The 18,257-nt window shown below is 44.1% G+C and overlaps 1 protein-coding gene across 2 annotated transcripts in view; it reads right to left on the bottom strand.

The window, feature by feature from the left end:
- KIF13B (kinesin family member 13B) overlaps positions 1 to 18,257 on the bottom strand; it is a 201,228-nt gene that overhangs the window by 84,005 nt on the left and 98,966 nt on the right. For both annotated transcript variants that reach the window (XM_075860868.1, XM_075860867.1), the window contains exons 14-21: positions 17,696 to 17,826; positions 12,849 to 12,935; positions 12,420 to 12,607; positions 8,016 to 8,226; positions 6,617 to 6,779; positions 5,331 to 5,477; positions 2,861 to 3,010; positions 2,582 to 2,707 (exon numbers count right to left, since the gene is read on the bottom strand). In XM_075860868.1, the coding sequence (XP_075716983.1) occupies positions 2,582 to 2,707; positions 2,861 to 3,010; positions 5,331 to 5,477; positions 6,617 to 6,779; positions 8,016 to 8,226; positions 12,420 to 12,607; positions 12,849 to 12,935; positions 17,696 to 17,826 (1,203 nt within the window). The remainder of the gene's footprint in view (positions 1 to 2,581; positions 2,708 to 2,860; positions 3,011 to 5,330; positions 5,478 to 6,616; positions 6,780 to 8,015; positions 8,227 to 12,419; positions 12,608 to 12,848; positions 12,936 to 17,695; positions 17,827 to 18,257) is intronic.

Here is an 18,257-nt window from a genome sequence, read left to right on the forward strand (position 1 = left end):
TGAAGACCTCAAATCTGAGCCTCCTTTCATTGTATGGAGGCCACGACAAAACCCTAAAAGGAACATCAGATATGGGCATACTTTCAACAGAAGGTATCATAATACACTGAAGAAAGGATTACATCTTTGCTAGCTCTTAATATAAGAAGGTCATCCCTGAAAACAAGAAGGTCATCAAATTTGGGCCTCCAGCCAACTATTCATTTGTGACTCGGTCTCGAAAAATTCTGAAGCAGAATTGCTCTGGTGGGAGCCCATTCTAAAATCTGTCAGGGTCAGTCAGCAGGGTTTGCCACACCGCGGGCCCATATATACCGTAGGCTATAAGCTTGGCCTTCTCCAAACATATCCACAGCCTATACATCTACATATACATACATATACACACACACAGCGCATGTACACCACAAGCAGGGACTATTCCTATGACCATTTAATGTCCAACACCCAATAGACATGTTAGAATATTTCACACAAACAAACTTAAGTCAGTATCTGTTTACATTCTCTGACAGCAAGCAGAGATATTGAACCACAACGTATATTAGAAAGTTGCAGAATTTTTCATTATACAAGGAAAGATTTATTTACGTGTTCAGCTCTACCTCCATGTGTGAACAGGCTTTTATTTAAGGCTCATGAAGCCTTCTCCGGCCAGTCATTTCCCCTGCAGCAGCCACTGCAGTATTACATGGCAGCCATTAAGATGAACGGCCGTCCATATAATATATGGACACATGGAGTCCGCCACAACGGGATAGGCTCATCCGAACTGAGGATCCCCCTCTATGACGTCCATAAGCCCTTAAAAAACCCTTTAAAGGAGCGGTTCTCCTAGATGTCCCATGGTCCCAGTGAACTGCACTGCTGCCTTCTGGGATATCGCCAACATGGCTGCTACTTTGCCGATAGTCCGTTTTGTTTTTCAACTTGCTCTGAGCTGTGAAGCGGTGATTTATCTACGTGCGCTTACAATGTATCTGTAAAACCTTTAATTACTTAACCCGGGTCACAGATCGACAACCATCATTAAACACGACCCCTGCCGGACAGATGAGGATTATTTCACCCCAACGATAATGAGATTCAACCACTAGGGGTCAATAAGATGCAGGAGAATCAGAAGATCGTCCACAGGTCCTGTCCCGACCTTCTTACGGGAACACAGGAAATATTCGCTACATCAGCAAGGAGATCACTGCCGCCATTGTCTCTTTACAAAGGCTGAGCAATCAGATGACGATCGCAAGTAAAAAAAAAAAAAAATTGAAAAAAGTAATTCCCTTTAACCCCTTCCCAACTTCCCACTGTCTTTTGAGGCAGGTCCCGAGTCTATAGTGACGTCGTTGTAATAGAGGATAATGAGCGCTCCAATGATCGGTTACTACCAGCTCCTGTACTTCGAGAAGCCTCCGGAATATAGCCGGGATCGGGGGAACCTCCGATCCCGGCTGTTTATTTAACCTTTTGATCGCCGCGGTCCATGATGGCAGCACGATCAAAGGGGACTCCCCATTTTCGATTCCCCAGTGACCCAATGAGGGAATGGAAAATCCTCTGCAGTCAGGACCTAGAAAGGACCCCAGGGCTGTCTGTTCTGTAAGCCTGCTGTTAGGGTACTCCAAGTGATGTCATAGTGACACAGTATGATGTACTAGTATACAGGAGAACGCGAATACATTATAAGTATAAAATAAAGTGGTTAATATGTTTTCCCTTCATGGAATTCATTTTTTTTAAATAAAAAATGATAAAGAAATGTCCAAAAAAAAAAAGTTATTATTTCGTATAAAATATATTTTATTGTCCATACATTACATAAAAACCTGCACATATTAGGTATCTACACGGCCGTAATAACCTGAAGAATTAATTGAACAGGTTATTTAGCGTGGACGTTATGAAAAGACAATGCCGAAAATCGCTTTTTTCTATATCCATGGCGAAAAATTTATTAGACGGTAATTTATTTTGATCTCCATACTGCGCAGAACAAAAAAATACAACTTCTCCCGCATAAAACAAGGCCTCATACAGCCACGTCAATGAAAAACTAAAACAGTTATGGCTGCTGAAAGGCAGAGAGGCGAAAACGAAAACATTTAGCGGGTCAACTAGGCCTCAGGCACACGACCGTGTTTTTTCTGGCCGCGATTTATCCGCATTTTTGCGGACCCTTTCTTTTCTACTTTGCACGCGACCATGTTTTACACGGATCTGTGCCGGGCGGCCGCAACTCCAGACCGGATTTGAGTCTGGATGAGACACGGATGCACAACAGGGGCTTTTTGCGGTCTGACGGACTGCGACGGACCGCAAAACCAATACGGTCGTGTGCATGAGGCCTTAGATAGTGGAAGGAGCAGGGTCCGTCAGCAGAACAGAGCGTTTCAGGATATGAATGTGCTAATCTTGTGGGGACAGTGTCCCCTCCTCTCATGTGATGATGTTAGTGAGGACAGGGCAAGCCATGATGGAGACAAGTTGAAGGTTACAGACAGATGGTAGAGGCAAGGTCCCCAGCAGCACAGAGTATTTCAGGAGACATGCATAAAGCATGCTGGGAGAATGTCCTACTCACCATACAGACTAGTTTGTGATCCTGAGTTTTGCCGTCGCTGGATGCATCTCCATCCTCCCCTCCGGCGATCCGCTCATCGATGTCTCCGCTCACACGCACAACCTCCACGTGCAGACGTCCTGAGATCTGTACAGAAAACGGTAAGGCTTTAGGAGAGCCTATCAGGAGAAGGGGGAGGGGTAAGCCAGCAGTAAGGGGATGTGGTGTTATAGACAGATGTCGCCTGATCATGTCCGGCCGTATACAGAATGTATGAGCTCCAGTGAAGAGCGCGCTCACCTCTCCTTTTTGGTTGATGATGGGGACCGCATACTGCAGCTTCACATCATGGAAGAGGGACTCCAAAAATACATTGGCAACCCCAATGAGACTGTGATTCTCCTGCTCGTCGTAGAAAGGATCGGCACGGCGAAAGTACGCCCGGATCACCTGCAGAGAACAACGAGGACAAGTCGCTATAACATTCTTACAGATGTATTATTGTGGTTTTGGTGCATTTACGTAGGGTTATTAGGAGAAGAAGAAGTCGCTTTACTGTACAGTAGAAATGTGAAAACTGTATATTAATATCTTACTTCTAGGCTGAGATATGACGGATTGAAGTTACAGGCCTAAAGCCTGAGGCTGCACTACTGAGAGATTCTGATTGTCATGTTCAAATCACCATTCACGTCAATCTTCACACATAACGTCAATCGATCAAGCCAGGAAGGATGTAGAGGTTGATATGGATGGGGATTCTGATCCACACAAGGTCCCTACGATCTGGTTTTGATGAGTCTTTTAACAGATATTTTCCAACAAAGTAGTAGCAAGTGTGAACATATCTTAAAGCCAAGTTCATACTTTGTATTTTTCTGCAGGTTTTTTCCCGCAGATTTTTCTTTGTAATGTTCTTCAGGGCCTGCTGTTTTTTTGTTTTTTTTTTAATTACTGCTGCATGTCTGATTGGCCACTGTGGCCATGTGACTCGTTGTCCCCGTCGACATACCATTAAAGGGGCTGTCCAGGATAAGAAAAACATGGCTGCTTTCTTCCAAAAACAGCGTCCCACCTGCCCAAAAGTTTTTGTATTGTATTGCAGCTCAGTTACCTCAATTGAGCCGAGCTGCAATACCAGGCACAACCCTTGGACAGGTGTGGCGCAGTTTTTCCAATCTTGGACAACCCCTATAGGTCTCTTGCACACGACCGTTGTGCCACTCTGGTAGTTTTTGATGGCGTCCGAGTGGCACCCGATAGTCTTCACGGACCCATTCACTTTAGAGGGTGAATCGGGTCAGTGAAAAATGGTCCAAGTCTCCGATCCGAGGAAAGATAGAACACGTCCTATCTTTCCGCGGATCACTGACGAGACTCGGACGGCGCACATGGTCGTGTGCATGCGGCGTTAAAGTCTACCTATTGTTTACGTTTTTCCCATAATTCCACTGTGTATGCAGGATAATAAATGTGCCTCTCTCTACTATGTGGACGCCTCTTTCCCCATATACCTGGCTATTACACTGTCCGTAAGGCTATGTTCACACTGAGTTTTTGGTCAATGGGAGGTCAGAGACATAAAAGCCCGAAGATAGGGCATGTCGCTTCTTTTACCTCAATGAAATTAATGGGAGGCATTTCTGCGGTTTCCGCGTAAAAAAAACAACTCAGTGTGAACTGGCCCTTATTGTTCAGAATCTCTGTACTCACTGAAAAACCATGACAGCGATGAAGCATGAAAGTCGTCAGAGCGGCACTGAGATCATATTACAAAGAGCAGCAGAGAGATCGTATGAGAGCGAGAAGGGGGAGGGGGAGGTGGCCTGCACAGTATAGTATACACTATATTTTCCTGAGGAACATATGGGCCCACTTAATAAAATTGGGGCGTTTAGAAATCACACTATATAGGACTCTATTAGCCCGAAGGAGGCAAAGAGAGTGCCGTTGTGGCCTCATTCGGGGTGGTAAATGACATTATACAGCAAAAAAAGTTCGGGAATAGCGTACTAGACTGCGCTATTCCACGCAACGGAATCCCGTAAAAAAACGTACCACGAGGTATACATTTTTTTTTAACAAGGAAGCCCATGGGTGACTAAGGCCACTGTATGGCATCCGTTTAACGTATATAATAAAATTCTCATGACTTAAACGCATGCCATTATAGTCTATGGGTGGCATCTGTCACTGTATGGCATCCGTCACAGCCTACATTTAACGTATACGTTGGATGCATTTCCCAAAAACGAGATCTGAACAGGGCATTAATGTGGCCGACCATCTTCTAGTATTATACGATCTCACACCCGAGCTTGATCGGGAGCAGCACTGCCCAGTCTGCTACATCATTACAAGCAGGCACCAAATGATGGGCTGGGAGTGCAGTGCTCCTGAGTGTGGGAGAACATCATGGCAGCTGGGGCCCCTCACCCCTCCTGGAGCTGAGCTCAGGGAAAACTGCAGCATGCAGAGGGCGAAAACTTGAAAATACAAATTGATCTCACTTTTTCGTCCTCAGGAAAACCCCTTTAAAATGTTAAAAAAAAAAAAAAAAACATACATAGAATGTAGGTACCTGCCGCCTGCTTCCCATGAATGTGTGCCCCTACCATTTTCCTTCACAGGTTTCGGGTCAAATACGGCTATAAAAGTTCTAAAAAGTTTATCAAGTGCAAAGAAACGCAAAGGAAAAAAAGCAGCGAAACGAAACGCGTCAACTTGGTCTAAAGGTCCTGAATGAATGAATCTTCCCTATAAAACTTACAGGATTGTCCTCTTCACACGCTTTCCACTCTTGGTAGAGGTCTCTCATGTCCACCAGACGGTTCTCCAGTTTCTCCAGGGACCAGATCTGTTTGCCTTTTCCTTTCCTCCTGACTTGGATGGCCGGTTCACTCAGCACTTCATCACGCTGCAGGACAAAAAAAGGAGAAGTGAAGGGATCGGATCAAAATATATCCTCCGAGTCCGACCTTTAGCAAATCCCAGCAGTTTATTTACAAAGATTAGAAACAAAACCCATGCCCCACCATCCTATTCATGCAGATATGTTCTAGGGGGCCGGCTTTATCCATTTCTATTAAAAGCTAAAGGAGAGAAGAAGTTAGCTACTTCCTCGCTCAGGATTGGACTACACTTTCCATCACTCCTGTTAACCCCACCCCCAAAAAAAACTATATAAATAATACAGAAAATAGTGACCAGATAACGGTGAAGTATCTGATCTGTCTGACACATTCCTGATGAACAAACATTCAGCCAAAAACAATCACCCATCCATTGGATATTGACCACAGGGACCCGCACCGATCACTAGAAAGTGGTACCCCGATCTCCCCAGTTGCACAACCACGGCTAGGAGGAGTTTGAATGGATTGGCGTCACAGCATGCTCCATGCCGTTCCATTTAAAGTCTACGGCACTGACGGAAACCGCCGAGCACGGTGCCGTGGATAGATAAATGACTTTTGGCCGAAATGCTCCTTTAGACATATTTCAGATAGCTCTCTTACATTGATTGACTGCTAGGACACCTGTAAGAGGGAGAAAGAAAGACCCCTCAGTGCCCGGGTGACAGAGAAATGAGCCCCTTGATACCCAATATGGTTGACTATGGTATCTGTCAGACAGCTACGTCCTCTCCCAGAATCACTGTTCAAGTAAAAGGTGGTTAATAACATTGCCACAAAAGCATAAAGATGCAATCTACTGAATGGTAAACCAACCAACAGGCATACTGAGCAATGGGCAAATAAATTATTTTAAAGGCTACGTACACCGTCGCAACAAAATTGAGTATTAATTGTCCCAATGAATCTAAAATGAAAAATGAAGCAACTTTGCGAATAGTTTTTGTTGAATTTTTCCTACCATTTTCTATCTACAGCTCCTATGCAGATCTATGTGTCTCCATGGTAACAGACAACAAAGAAACCCTTTGTAGTCTGATCCAGCAGTCTTACATCTGTCCCCCACTTTCTGCACACCTACTGAATGTATGTTCAACTTAAATATGGAAGATGAGGGAACTGATCTGGTAGGAAAACTCACCTTCCTGTTTGCGTTCAGACTAGACGCTGGGATCTGAAGGGTCACTTTGTACTCAGTCCTCTTGTCCATCTCATCAGCAATGTAATTGGCCTCCTGGACGTACATATTTGCTTTGGCGATCTGGTCCCGGAGCTTTGATAAGCTGTGATGTAGCATCACCTCCCTAAAGGGAACAGAAAATGTATCAGTCAAATGTATCAAAAGCAAAAGGACAAACTGAGTTCTAACTCGACCACTGTAGAGCTAGCCTAAAAAGAGAAAAGTCAAAGTTAAAGAGGATCTATCACTAGTTTATTAATTCCCTATCTCCTAACTAATCTAATAGGCGCTATGATGATGAAAACTACAGTGGGATTTGTTTTTTCCAAAAACGTTTAATACTTGCAAAGTTTGTGCGTTTTTATAAATATGATAGTTTGGCTATACTTGCCAAATGGGAGGCGACTCTTTCTTTTCACACTGGGCGGTGTAATGTTTTCTGAATGACGCTGTCCAATCAGCATACACCTCCTCCCCCTTCCCTGCCCTGCAACAGAGCCTGATCATATAGTACACGGCTTCCATTCCCGACTGTGTTTTCAACTGCTGACCCCTCCGGTTGTTTCACAGCTAGATTCCTGGTGTCATATGAAAGATTAGAATCTCATCTTTCATATGACACCAGAACCGCTGTTCTTAGTGGTCCACAGCCAGAGATATGACTATTTGAAGTGATCCCCCCCCCTTCCCTCCAGCCTCAGTCTCTCACACTGTGTGAAGCAGCTTCATGCTGATTGGACAGTGTCAGAGGCTGTGAGGAGGCTCCACCTCCGGAGAATCGCTGCTGTTACCTCCCTCTTGTCCAGTATAGCATCACTTGCAAATACAAAACCGCTCATAACTTTTAAGATAATAACGTTTTTGGAACACAATTTTCACTATTATCATCGGTGTGACGGCGCCCATTAGATTAGTTAGAAGATTTGACATTACTAAACTAGTGACAAATCCTCTTTAATGACAATTATGGGTGAAAGTGGGGTAATAATTGACAGATAGGAATAATGGGGAAGGACTGGGGTCCATACTGCCTCCCGCAGGACCAAATGAATATAGTATTACATGGTGCCCATTGAAATCCAAAGGCCAGCGGCATAACTATAGTTCATGTAAAGATCACACCTAGTGCCTAAGGGGGCCCAATGGTTCATCTGCCACGTAGAAATATAACAGTACTATTACAGGATTTGCATAGGGGCCCAGGTGGTGTTAATTGGTGACCTTGTAATACATGGTGCTCCATAGCGAGAGCTGGTCTTTGTATTTCATCTCCGCTAAGGGGAACCCCGCCACTCCACGGTAGCCATATGCCCTGATATGGCATATAGACGGGGTTGCCCTTGGCATTCATTTGTCTCACCTCTCCTCTGTCCACTGCCGGATGCGCTGTTGGGCATTGGGAGACCCAAAGGAGAACCTGTCGATGCTGCGATAATTCTGCTTTTCCGGGGACAGCCTCCTGCGCAGCTGCTCCAATTCATGTTCGTACATCAGTCTCTGGCGTTCCAGTGCGGTGCGCTTCTCCTCCTCATGCTGCTGCTCTATGGTCTGCAGCACAGCTTGCATGGGATCTACAGGAGGACGAGGAGCGGTCAGTGATCAATGATACTACAGAACCTCTGAACAGGCCGCATGGTATAATAAAATGTAAAGGGAGCGGTATCACTACGGGATAAAACCAGAGCAACACAAACATCGCAAAAGTGGTGGTGCCGAGAGACAGTCCTAAAATCAATAATGCTCCTATGGACCAAGGAAAGATGGCGGCTCGGACTCTGCGCTGGATTGAAGAGTTGGGAGTATTTCGATTTATAAAGGAGTTATCTGAGATTCTTCCCGAAAAACCATGAATCGGTAAAAAGAGGGAAAAAAGGGGATTGTCCTGGGACCCCTACGCTGAGGTAGAGAGTACTGCGGTTCCTTCATTGCTTATCCAGGCCCAAGCCCAATGCTCATCCCTACCCATTCACTTGTATGGTCAGAGCCGCAGTACCAGCGAGTACCACAGCACCTTGATTATGCTGCTTGGCAGAGGTTCCAGGTGGTCAGACCTCCACCGATCATACATTGATGGCCTTACATAAAGGGTAACTAAACTTTTGAAAAACTTCTGACATGTTATAGTGACATGTCAGAAGTTTTGATTGGTGGGAGTTCGAGCACGAAGACCCCCCACCAATTGTTAAAACGAAGCGGGTGAGCGCTGAGACTCTTGGCTTCTGATCGGCTTTTTTTGGAAAAATTAGCAGTTGGTGTACGGGCTCAATAGAAAGTCTATGAGCCCGTACGCCAACTGCTCGACTTTCAGAGAAAAGCCGATCAAGTATTGCAGGAGATTATAACAATGATCCAACAGTTGGATCTTCAAGTCCCTAATGGGACTAAAAAGTTTTTGTTTTTTTTTAAATATACAAAAATAAAGTCAAAGTTCAATGTAATAAAAAATAAAATCGCCCTTTTTCCCTTATGAAGTCCTTTATTATTAGAAAAAAAGAAATAAAACTATGCCTAAATTGGTATCGCCGCGTCCGTAACGGCCTGAACTATAAAAATAATGTTGTTTGTCCCGCACGGTGACCACCATAAAAAAAACAAAAACAAAATACAATACCAGAATTGTTATTTTTAGTCACTTCAGCTCCCAAAAAATAGAATGAATAGGGATCAAAAAGTCGCATGTTCCCAAAAATGGTACCAATAAAAAAAAAAAGTTTGTTCCGCAAAAAACAAGTCCTCACACAGATTTCTTGATGGAAAAATAAAAAAGTTGTGGCTCTTAGAATCTGGCGACACCAAAATGAAATAAATTTTCTTTAAAACCGTGATTTTATCGTGTAAACACCGTAAAACATAAAAAACATATATACATCTGGTATCGCCGTAATCGCATCGTCCCACAGAATAAATTAAATATGTCATTTATAGCGCACGGTGAACGCCGTAACAAAAAAGAATGAAAAACAATAGAAGTTTTCGCGGCCTACTTCCACTAAATTCAGCAAAAAACCAGTGGGATCAAAAAGCTCCCTATACCCCTAGATAAATTATTTTAGGGCAGTAGTTTCCCAAATGGGGTCACTTCTGGGGGTGTCCAGTTTTGTTCCCTCAGGGGCTTTGCAAATGCGACATGACACCCAAAAACCAATCCAGCAAACTTGAGCTCCAAAAGCCAAATGGCGCTCCTTCCCTTCTGAGCCCCGCTGTGTGTCCAAACAGCCATTACCACATATGGGGTATTGCCGTAATCAGGAGAAATTGCTTTACGAATCTTGGGGTGCTTTTTCTACTTTATGCCTTGTAAAAATTTATAATTTCTACGTTTTATTGGAAAAAATTTTGATTTTCATTTTTACGGACTAATTCCACTAAATTCAGCAAAAAACCTGAGGGGTTAAAATGCTCCTTATACCACTCTATAAATTCCTTGAGGGGTGTATTTTCCAAAATGGGGTCACTTGTTTTTTTTTTTTTTACTGTTTTGGCCTCACAAAACCTCTTCAAACCTGACGTGGTGCCTAAAATATTTTCGAATAAAAAAAAGGCCCCAAAATCCTCTAGGTGCTCCTTTGCTTCTGAGGCCTGTGTTTCAGTCCATTATCACACTAGGGCCACATGTGGGATATTTCCTAAAACTGCAGAACCTGGGCAATAAATATTGAGTTGCGTTTCTCGGGTAAAACCTTCTGTGTTACAGAAAAAAATGGATTAAAATAGATTTTCTGACAAAAAAAAAAGGAAATTTGTACATTTCCCCTCTACTTTGCTTTAATTCCTGTAAAACGTCTAAGGCCCTGTTCACACGGAGTTTTTTGACGAGTTTTTTGGGGCAGAAACCACACCAAAAAACTCCTCAAAAACCGCCCGAAAAAGCCCCCCATTGATTTCAATGGGAGGCAGACAAGTTTTTTTTCCACGAGTAAAAAAAACTCGTCGTGGTAAAAAGAAGCAACATGACCCATCTTGAGGCGGTTTCCTCCTCCAAAACCCCATTTCAATGAGTCAGAAAGAGGAAAAAAAAACCTCAACGAGTGTTTTGACGAGTTTTTGTCAAACCACTGTGCAAAAGCCTACTGGAGCAGTTTTTACAGGAGGAATTTTCCTCCTGCAAAAAACTCTGTGTGAACACAGCCTAATAAGGCTATGTTCACACGGAGTATTTTGCCGAGTTTTTTGACGCGGAAACCGCGTCGCAAAACTCGGCAAAAACGGCCCGAAAACGCCTCCCATTGATTTCAATGGGAGGCGTCGGCGTCTTTTTCCCGCGAGCGGGAAAAAGAAGCGACATGCCCTGTCTTCGGGCGTTTACGATTCTGACCTCCCATTGACTTCAATGGGAGGCAGAGAAAGCGTATTTCACGGTGTTTTATTGCCCGCGGCGCTCAATGGCCGCGGGCGAAAAACGGCACGAAAATCGGCGTGCAGGGAGAGGAAAATCTGCCTCAAAGTTCCAAACTGAATTTTGAGGCAGATATTCCTCCTGCAAAATACTCCGTGTGAACACAGCCTAAAGGGTTAAGAAACTTTCTAATTGCTGTATTGAATACTTTGAGGGGTGCAGTTTTTAAAATTGGGTGATTTATGGGGGTTTCAAATATATAAGGCCCTCAATGCCACAGAACTGAACTGGTACCTATAAAAATTAGTTTTGGAAATTTTCTTAAAAATATGAGAAATTGCTGCTAAAGTTCTAAGCCTTGTAACGTCCTAGAAAAATAAAAAGGACGTTAAAAAAATGATGCAGACAAAGTAGACATATGGGAAATGCGAGATAGTAATGCCACACAAAATAGTTACTATCTGTTTTACAAGTTGATACATTAAAATTTAGAAAAATGCTAATTTCTGCAAATTTTCTCAAAAGTTTTTCACAAATAAATACTGAATTTATTGATCAAATTTTACCACTAACATAAAGCACAATATGTCATGAGAAAACAATCTCAGAATCGCTTGGATAGGTAAAAGCATTCCAACGTTATTACCACATAAAGCGACACGTCAGATTTGAAAAAAATCGGCTGCGTCCACAAGGCCAAAACAGGCTCAGTCCTGAAGGGGTTAATTAAGGATAGACCATGATTTGAAAGTTCCAAAAATCCCCATTAGGCCTCATTCAGACGAACGTAGAATACATTCTTGTGACGGCCGTTAATTTAACGACTGTCACACGGACGCATGTATTTTAACGGGGCCGTTCACACAGTCGTTGTTTTTACGGACCATGTGAAGGCTTAGTGGAAACACAGGACTTGTCCTATTTTCTTCCCGTTTTTTTTCTCGGACGTGAAAAAGCTGCCGTTTTTCACTTCCGAGTTTGCACATGATCGTCTGAATAAGGCCTTCGTGTAATATAATGTTCGGTATTGTTATCATGGGACGTAATGTCACTATAGGAACATCACTAAGACATAGACCCGACGGGGACCGATACCGGGGGGAACATTTTAGGACTGATGTTATCCGTCACATAAAGGGACGCTAGACTTTTATCATCTACATTTGCGGTCTAGTTGAATAGAGTTTATTGCTCCCTGTTATCAGCCACTTCAGTCTGGGGTGAGGCTGACCGTAGAGCTCATTAATAGGATGAGTGACAGATCTCCCTGCTCCCATGATCCCTACTTTATGTCCCACATCTCCAGTGCGGAGGCGCTCTCCCTGTGTGTGAGTGACGTGCGCGGCTCCTCTTATTACGCTGCTGGACTATTATAATCTGCGGGTTCGTGATTAGCGGCTGCTGAACGGTAGAGAACTGCTCGTTTACCGTGATTTCCCAGCGTCTTCATCATCACCTCCATCTGCGCGTACTCGTAGTTGAAGTTGACCTCGCTGGACACCTCGCTGGATGAGTCCCCGTCGGCGTCCAGCTGCTCGAAGCTGCTGCTGTTCCGCATACTGGCGTCTCGCTCCTCGTCCTCCCGCTCCACCTTTTTCTTCTTTGGTAAACTTATCCTTCAAGATGAGATGAACGGGAGAGGGAATGAGGAAGGATCCGGAGAACAGGCCTTCATCCCCAGGGGTTTTCAAATCAAAGACATGATAGTTGGAGATTCTTCCTCTGCTTGCTTGGCTGTTTCCACACAGCAGACGTCACCGCACATCACCGCAGTCCAAAGCACTGAGTGCGCAGCGCCGGGCTGATACTCATATATCCCCAGTGAAGAGGATCATGGGAGTTGTAGTGAATAAATACCTGAAAAAGTGATTGTTGCCCCAGAGGATCCGGTCCCCGTGCTGCAGCTGGGTGGGATGGGTGACCACTGAGCCATTTACCAACGTCCTGCAAAACAACATCAGCAATGTCAGTCGTTACAGAATGTGATCTCCGTTACCTCACTATCGCCTCCTGGTGTTACATCATACAACTACCAGGATACTTCTCAACTATTCACAGTATGGACGTATATGAGGAGACAACCATACGAACCTGCAATACAGTATATAATACGGTCACCACTTCTGACGCTAAGAAATACTACAGTACTGGGGGCAACATCTCCAGAGGATGGCATGGATGTTTACTGAAGGGGTAACGTGGTATATACGAGCACTGCAAAGAGCAGATCATAAGAGGAAGAGACACCCCCTATAATTAGATTCATTATACAGGATGCTTATAGGGTATGTCCACCTGTAAACATCATTTTATCATGTACTGATCCTGAATTACATCCTGTATTATACTCCAGAGCTGCACTCACTATTCTTCTGGTGGAGTCACTGTGTACATACATTATATTACTTATCCTGTACTGATTCTGAGTTACATCCTGTATTATACTCCAGAGCTGCACTCACTATTCTGCTGGTGGAGTCACTGTGTACATACATTACATTACTTATCCTGTACTGATCCTGAGTTACATCCTGTATTATACTCCAGGGCTGCACTCACTATTCTGCTGGTGGAGTCACTGTGTACATACATTACATTACTTATCCTCTACTGATCCTGAGTTACATCCTGTATTATACTCCAGAGCTGCACTCACTATTCTGCTGGATGAGTCACTGTGTACATACATTAGATTACTTATCCTGTACTGATCCTGAGTTACATGCTGTATTATACTCCAGAGCTGCACTCACTATTCTGCTGGTGTAGTCACTGTGTACATGCATTACATTACTTATCCTGTACTGATCCAGAGTTACATCCTGTATTATACTCCAGAGCTGCACTCACTATTCTGCTGGTGGAGTCACTGTGTACATACATTACATTACTTATCCTGTACTGATCCTGAGTTACATCCTGTATTATACTCCAGAGCTGCACTCACTATTCTGCTGGTGGAGTCACTGTGTACATACATTACATTAATTATCATGTAGTGATCCTGAGTTACATCCTGTATTATACTCCAGAGCTGCACTCACTATTCTGCTGGTGGAGTCACATAGTACATACATTACATTACTTACCCTGTACTGATCCTGAGTTATATCCTGTATTATACTCCAGAGCTGCACTCACTATTCTGCTGGTGGAGTCACTGTGTACATACATTACTTATCCTGTACTGATCCCGAGTTATATCCTGTATTATACTCCAGAGCTGCACTCACTATTCTGCTGGTGGAGTCACTGTGTACATACATTACATTACTTATCCTGTACTGATCCTGAGTTACATCCTGTATTATACTCCAGAGCTGCACTCACTATTCTGCTGGTGGAGTCACTGTGTACATACATTACATTACTTATCCTGTACTGATCCTGAGTTACATCCTGTATTATACTCCAGAGCTGCACTCACTATTCTGCTGGTGGAGTCACTGTGTACATACATTACATTACTTATCCTGTACTGATCCTGAGTTACATCCTGTATTATACTCCAGAGCTGCACTCACTATTCTGCTGGTGGAGTCACTGTGTACATACATTACATTACTTATCCTGTACTGATCCTGAGTTATATCCTGTATTATACTCCAGAGCTGCACTCACTATTCTGCTGGTGGAGTCACTGTGTACATACATTACATTACTTATCCTGTACAGATCCTGAGTTATATCCTGTATTATACTCCAGAGCTGCACTCACTATTCTGCTGGTAGAGTCACTGTGTACATACATTACATTACTTATCCTGTGCTGATCCTGAGTTACATCCTGTATTATACTCCAGAGCTGCGCTCACTATTCTGCTGGTGGAGTCACTGTGTATATACATTACATTACTTATCCTGTACTGATCCTGAGTTAGATCCTGTATTATACTGCAGAGCTGCACTCACTATTCTGATGATTATTGGAAACAATCAGCAAGCTTCTCATCAAACATCCCTCTTCCTAACCTGTTCGAGCTCCTATAATGCAGGGGAAATAAAAATTTTCCCTATACCAGATTTCTGTACACTTACCATAATGCAAATGACTATTACAAACTCTATATAGACACTGAACAAGCAGGAGATGCTTCCAGATTTTGGCTCTGAAGTCTGCAGAATTGCGAATGGGGTAATATAGCCGTCAACTCAGGATCAGTACAAGATCAGTAACAACACACGGCTAACATAACTGCACCCGTCCTCCCGCAGCCGGCCATCCATCCCAAGGACTACAGGGACGAGGATATGCTGTTGTGTAGACGTCCTCAGGGCCAATTTTTACAGAAAACGGGGCCCTGGGCAACATGCATAACAATTTAAGCCCATATAATACTGCCATATAGTGTCAAGTTAATACTGCCATATACAGACCACATAATACCATCAAATAGTGCCCAACTAATACACAGTATACAAATAATACATAATACTGCAATCCAAATCCCAATAAACCACCGTACAATACTAAATGGGGGCCTCGGGCAAAAGCCACGTTTGTCGCCACCTAAAATGGTCCCTGGTCGTCCTGTTCTATGGATGTCCAGGAGAAGCCCAAATACGATGGAAAGAATAAAAAGAAATCACGAGGATTTTCATATCATCCTATTAATAGACTTTAGGTTTAGTGTTGATCCCCTATAAAGATGATGGTTCCCGTGTCCCTGCAGACCTGACCTTTTCTGTATGAGTTCAGCGTCCTGACTGCCTGTCTTCTCTAGAGCTGCCCCTTCCCTCTGGATCTCTCTTCCTTCCCTAATCCTTGACATAAGATATTTGTTGGTGGATCCTGACGATATCTATTGGTCCGGACCTCGATCTTATATCTTAGAGTTTAGCAGACATGTTGTCCACTGACAGCAACAAAGATCCAGTAAGTCTGACCCTTTGTCTCTGCCAGGATAAGCGGCGCCCTGAGCGGTCTACACCAGTCCTCTGTATGGGGGGGGGGGCTCTAATAGCAGTCAGCTCAGGACCCTTATATCCTCCAGTCTCTACTTTACCTATTAAACCATGTGCCTCCCCGGTCTTGGATTGTAAGCTCTTCATCTACATCCCGTATATTATGTGATATACCGGCACGTTATATATAAAATTATAAAACACAAATCCCCTAATATTACATATAAAACGTCTGACACATATAATAAGCCACCAGAAGTCTGTACGGCAGATCCCTGGCGGGTGGAGGGACGTGCGCGGACTTGTCGCGGCTCGGGGGCGACTTTTAGTTTAACAATTGGCAGGTATGTAGAGAATGCGGTTGCAGTGAGAAAGAGGACATAATATTATATAACAGGACGGGGGGGGGGGGTCGATACACATATATTATATGACAGCACAGGGAGTCGGATACATAGCAGATAGAAGATCGGGTTTCTCTCGCTGGTCAGTCAAGACGGCTGCAGGTCTGTACTCGCAGCAAAACTAATACGGGAGGAGTGATCGAAAAACCGAGAACATAAAAGACTAATATATATAATATATACAGTATACACCTCCGTCTATCTGATCACTATGAAACCACGGCGTCCCCTGCTGCTATACCTGACCCCCCCCCCCGCTCCTCCTGCTTACCTGCAGTGAGTAGAAACCTATTATCCACCTGTTTCCAGCGCTGGAGCCTGAATGACAACCACCTGTAGACTGCTGCCAGGTAATGAGGGTGCACAGATTACCTCTCTCATCTCCTGTGTCACCTGCGTAAAAAAAAGATTCCCACGCGAGGCCCCCTAGTGGCCAGAGAAACGAGGAATTTCAAAATGCAATCTACAGCACCATCTGCTGGTCAAATGGTTGAAATGCAACCCGAAAAAAATTGCAGATTTTCAGAGATTATACAAACATTTAAAGGGCCTGCCGCGTCTGGTGCTTTAGTTTTAGACCAAAATATCTTATGTTCCGATGAAAAAATATTCTGTTAAAAATTTGATCGAGCAGTTTTTTATCGGATGACCAATGTTGCCCACATTACCGCTCCTACTTGGGTTGTCACCCAGATTTCTGGATGCTTGAATGGAAAATCTGCCTAGTTGTACATTAAGACCCCGAGCCTGCACAGCTGCTCAGGACTCTGTGGCAAACCCCTATAGAAGCTATAATGGTGACCAGACCGGTAAACAGATAAACCTAAGACACTGAAATCCCTTCCTGACCCCCCTCTGACAAAACAGCAGAAAAGATGGAAGTAATCCGTGATAGCGCTCAGTTCTGGCCGTCATTTCTCTCTCTCAGATGTGTCGCCACTTACGCTCTATGCGTGTAACAACACTGCATCACCACAAGAGGGCTTAGTTCTGGAGTTGTCAACTGTGGGCCGCATCTGCCGTGGCCCAAACCAAACTCGCTCAAAATACAACAGGTCGCCACCTACTATGTGCCGATCATATAACTGGTGCTTTCTTATGTGGCAGAGGGGCACCCTCAAAGACCAGGGCCTGGTTAAGACTTCTACCTCTGCCGCCCCTATAGCGACGCTCCTGGCCAAACATTCAGGTCTCTACTTAAGCAGCGCAGGGAGGAAAGGTTCCTAATTCATATTGGCAAACTGCATACTTTTTTGGAGTTCCCCTTTAAGTTTACGCCAACCTCTCCAATAAACGAGCGGTCGTGTTTTGTGATGTTGCGGATGGGGATTAACCCTCTGCTCGCTGACAGGCATAACCTTCGGTAAGGTCTCAGGCCAGTATGGAGAGCTTTACCTGGCGTTCTTCATTGGTGTTAACACGACTTGTCCTTCCGTGGAAATATCTACGATGCAGTGCGCCGGGAGGATCCCCATCCCGCAAAGCTGGATGTCCTGCGAGTCGTCCGATCCTATGAGCGTATGATCCTGCGGGAGAGACAAAGGCCGTAATAATGACGCTGATGTGGTCAAACATTCAAGAGATCAACAGGATTGTTGCTGCACATGCTGAAACTTTTTAGGATCCCTGCTTGCGCTCAGTGAATGGAAAGAGCCTAGTTTACACTTCCACAGCTGAGGGTTTGCTTCCATTGTCTCCAGTCTAGACAATTCCCAGTGGGGAATCCGGAGTGATACATTTTGCCTGCACTGATACAATGTAACAAACGACCAGGACAAGAGAGAGATTTGTGCGTTGCCGATGTGCTCCCCTCACAGAGGATTGCCTAGAATGGAACCAATTGTAACAAACCCTCAGCTACGAGATGTATTCGGTCAGGACATGTATTTTTGGATGTAAGAATGGATGTCGCCATTCACTGACAACAAGCAGAGATATTGAAAATGGTCATCAATTA

This window comes from Rhinoderma darwinii, chromosome 4, assembly GCF_050947455.1.
Source record: "Rhinoderma darwinii isolate aRhiDar2 chromosome 4, aRhiDar2.hap1, whole genome shotgun sequence".
NCBI lineage: Eukaryota > Metazoa > Chordata > Amphibia > Anura > Rhinodermatidae > Rhinoderma > Rhinoderma darwinii.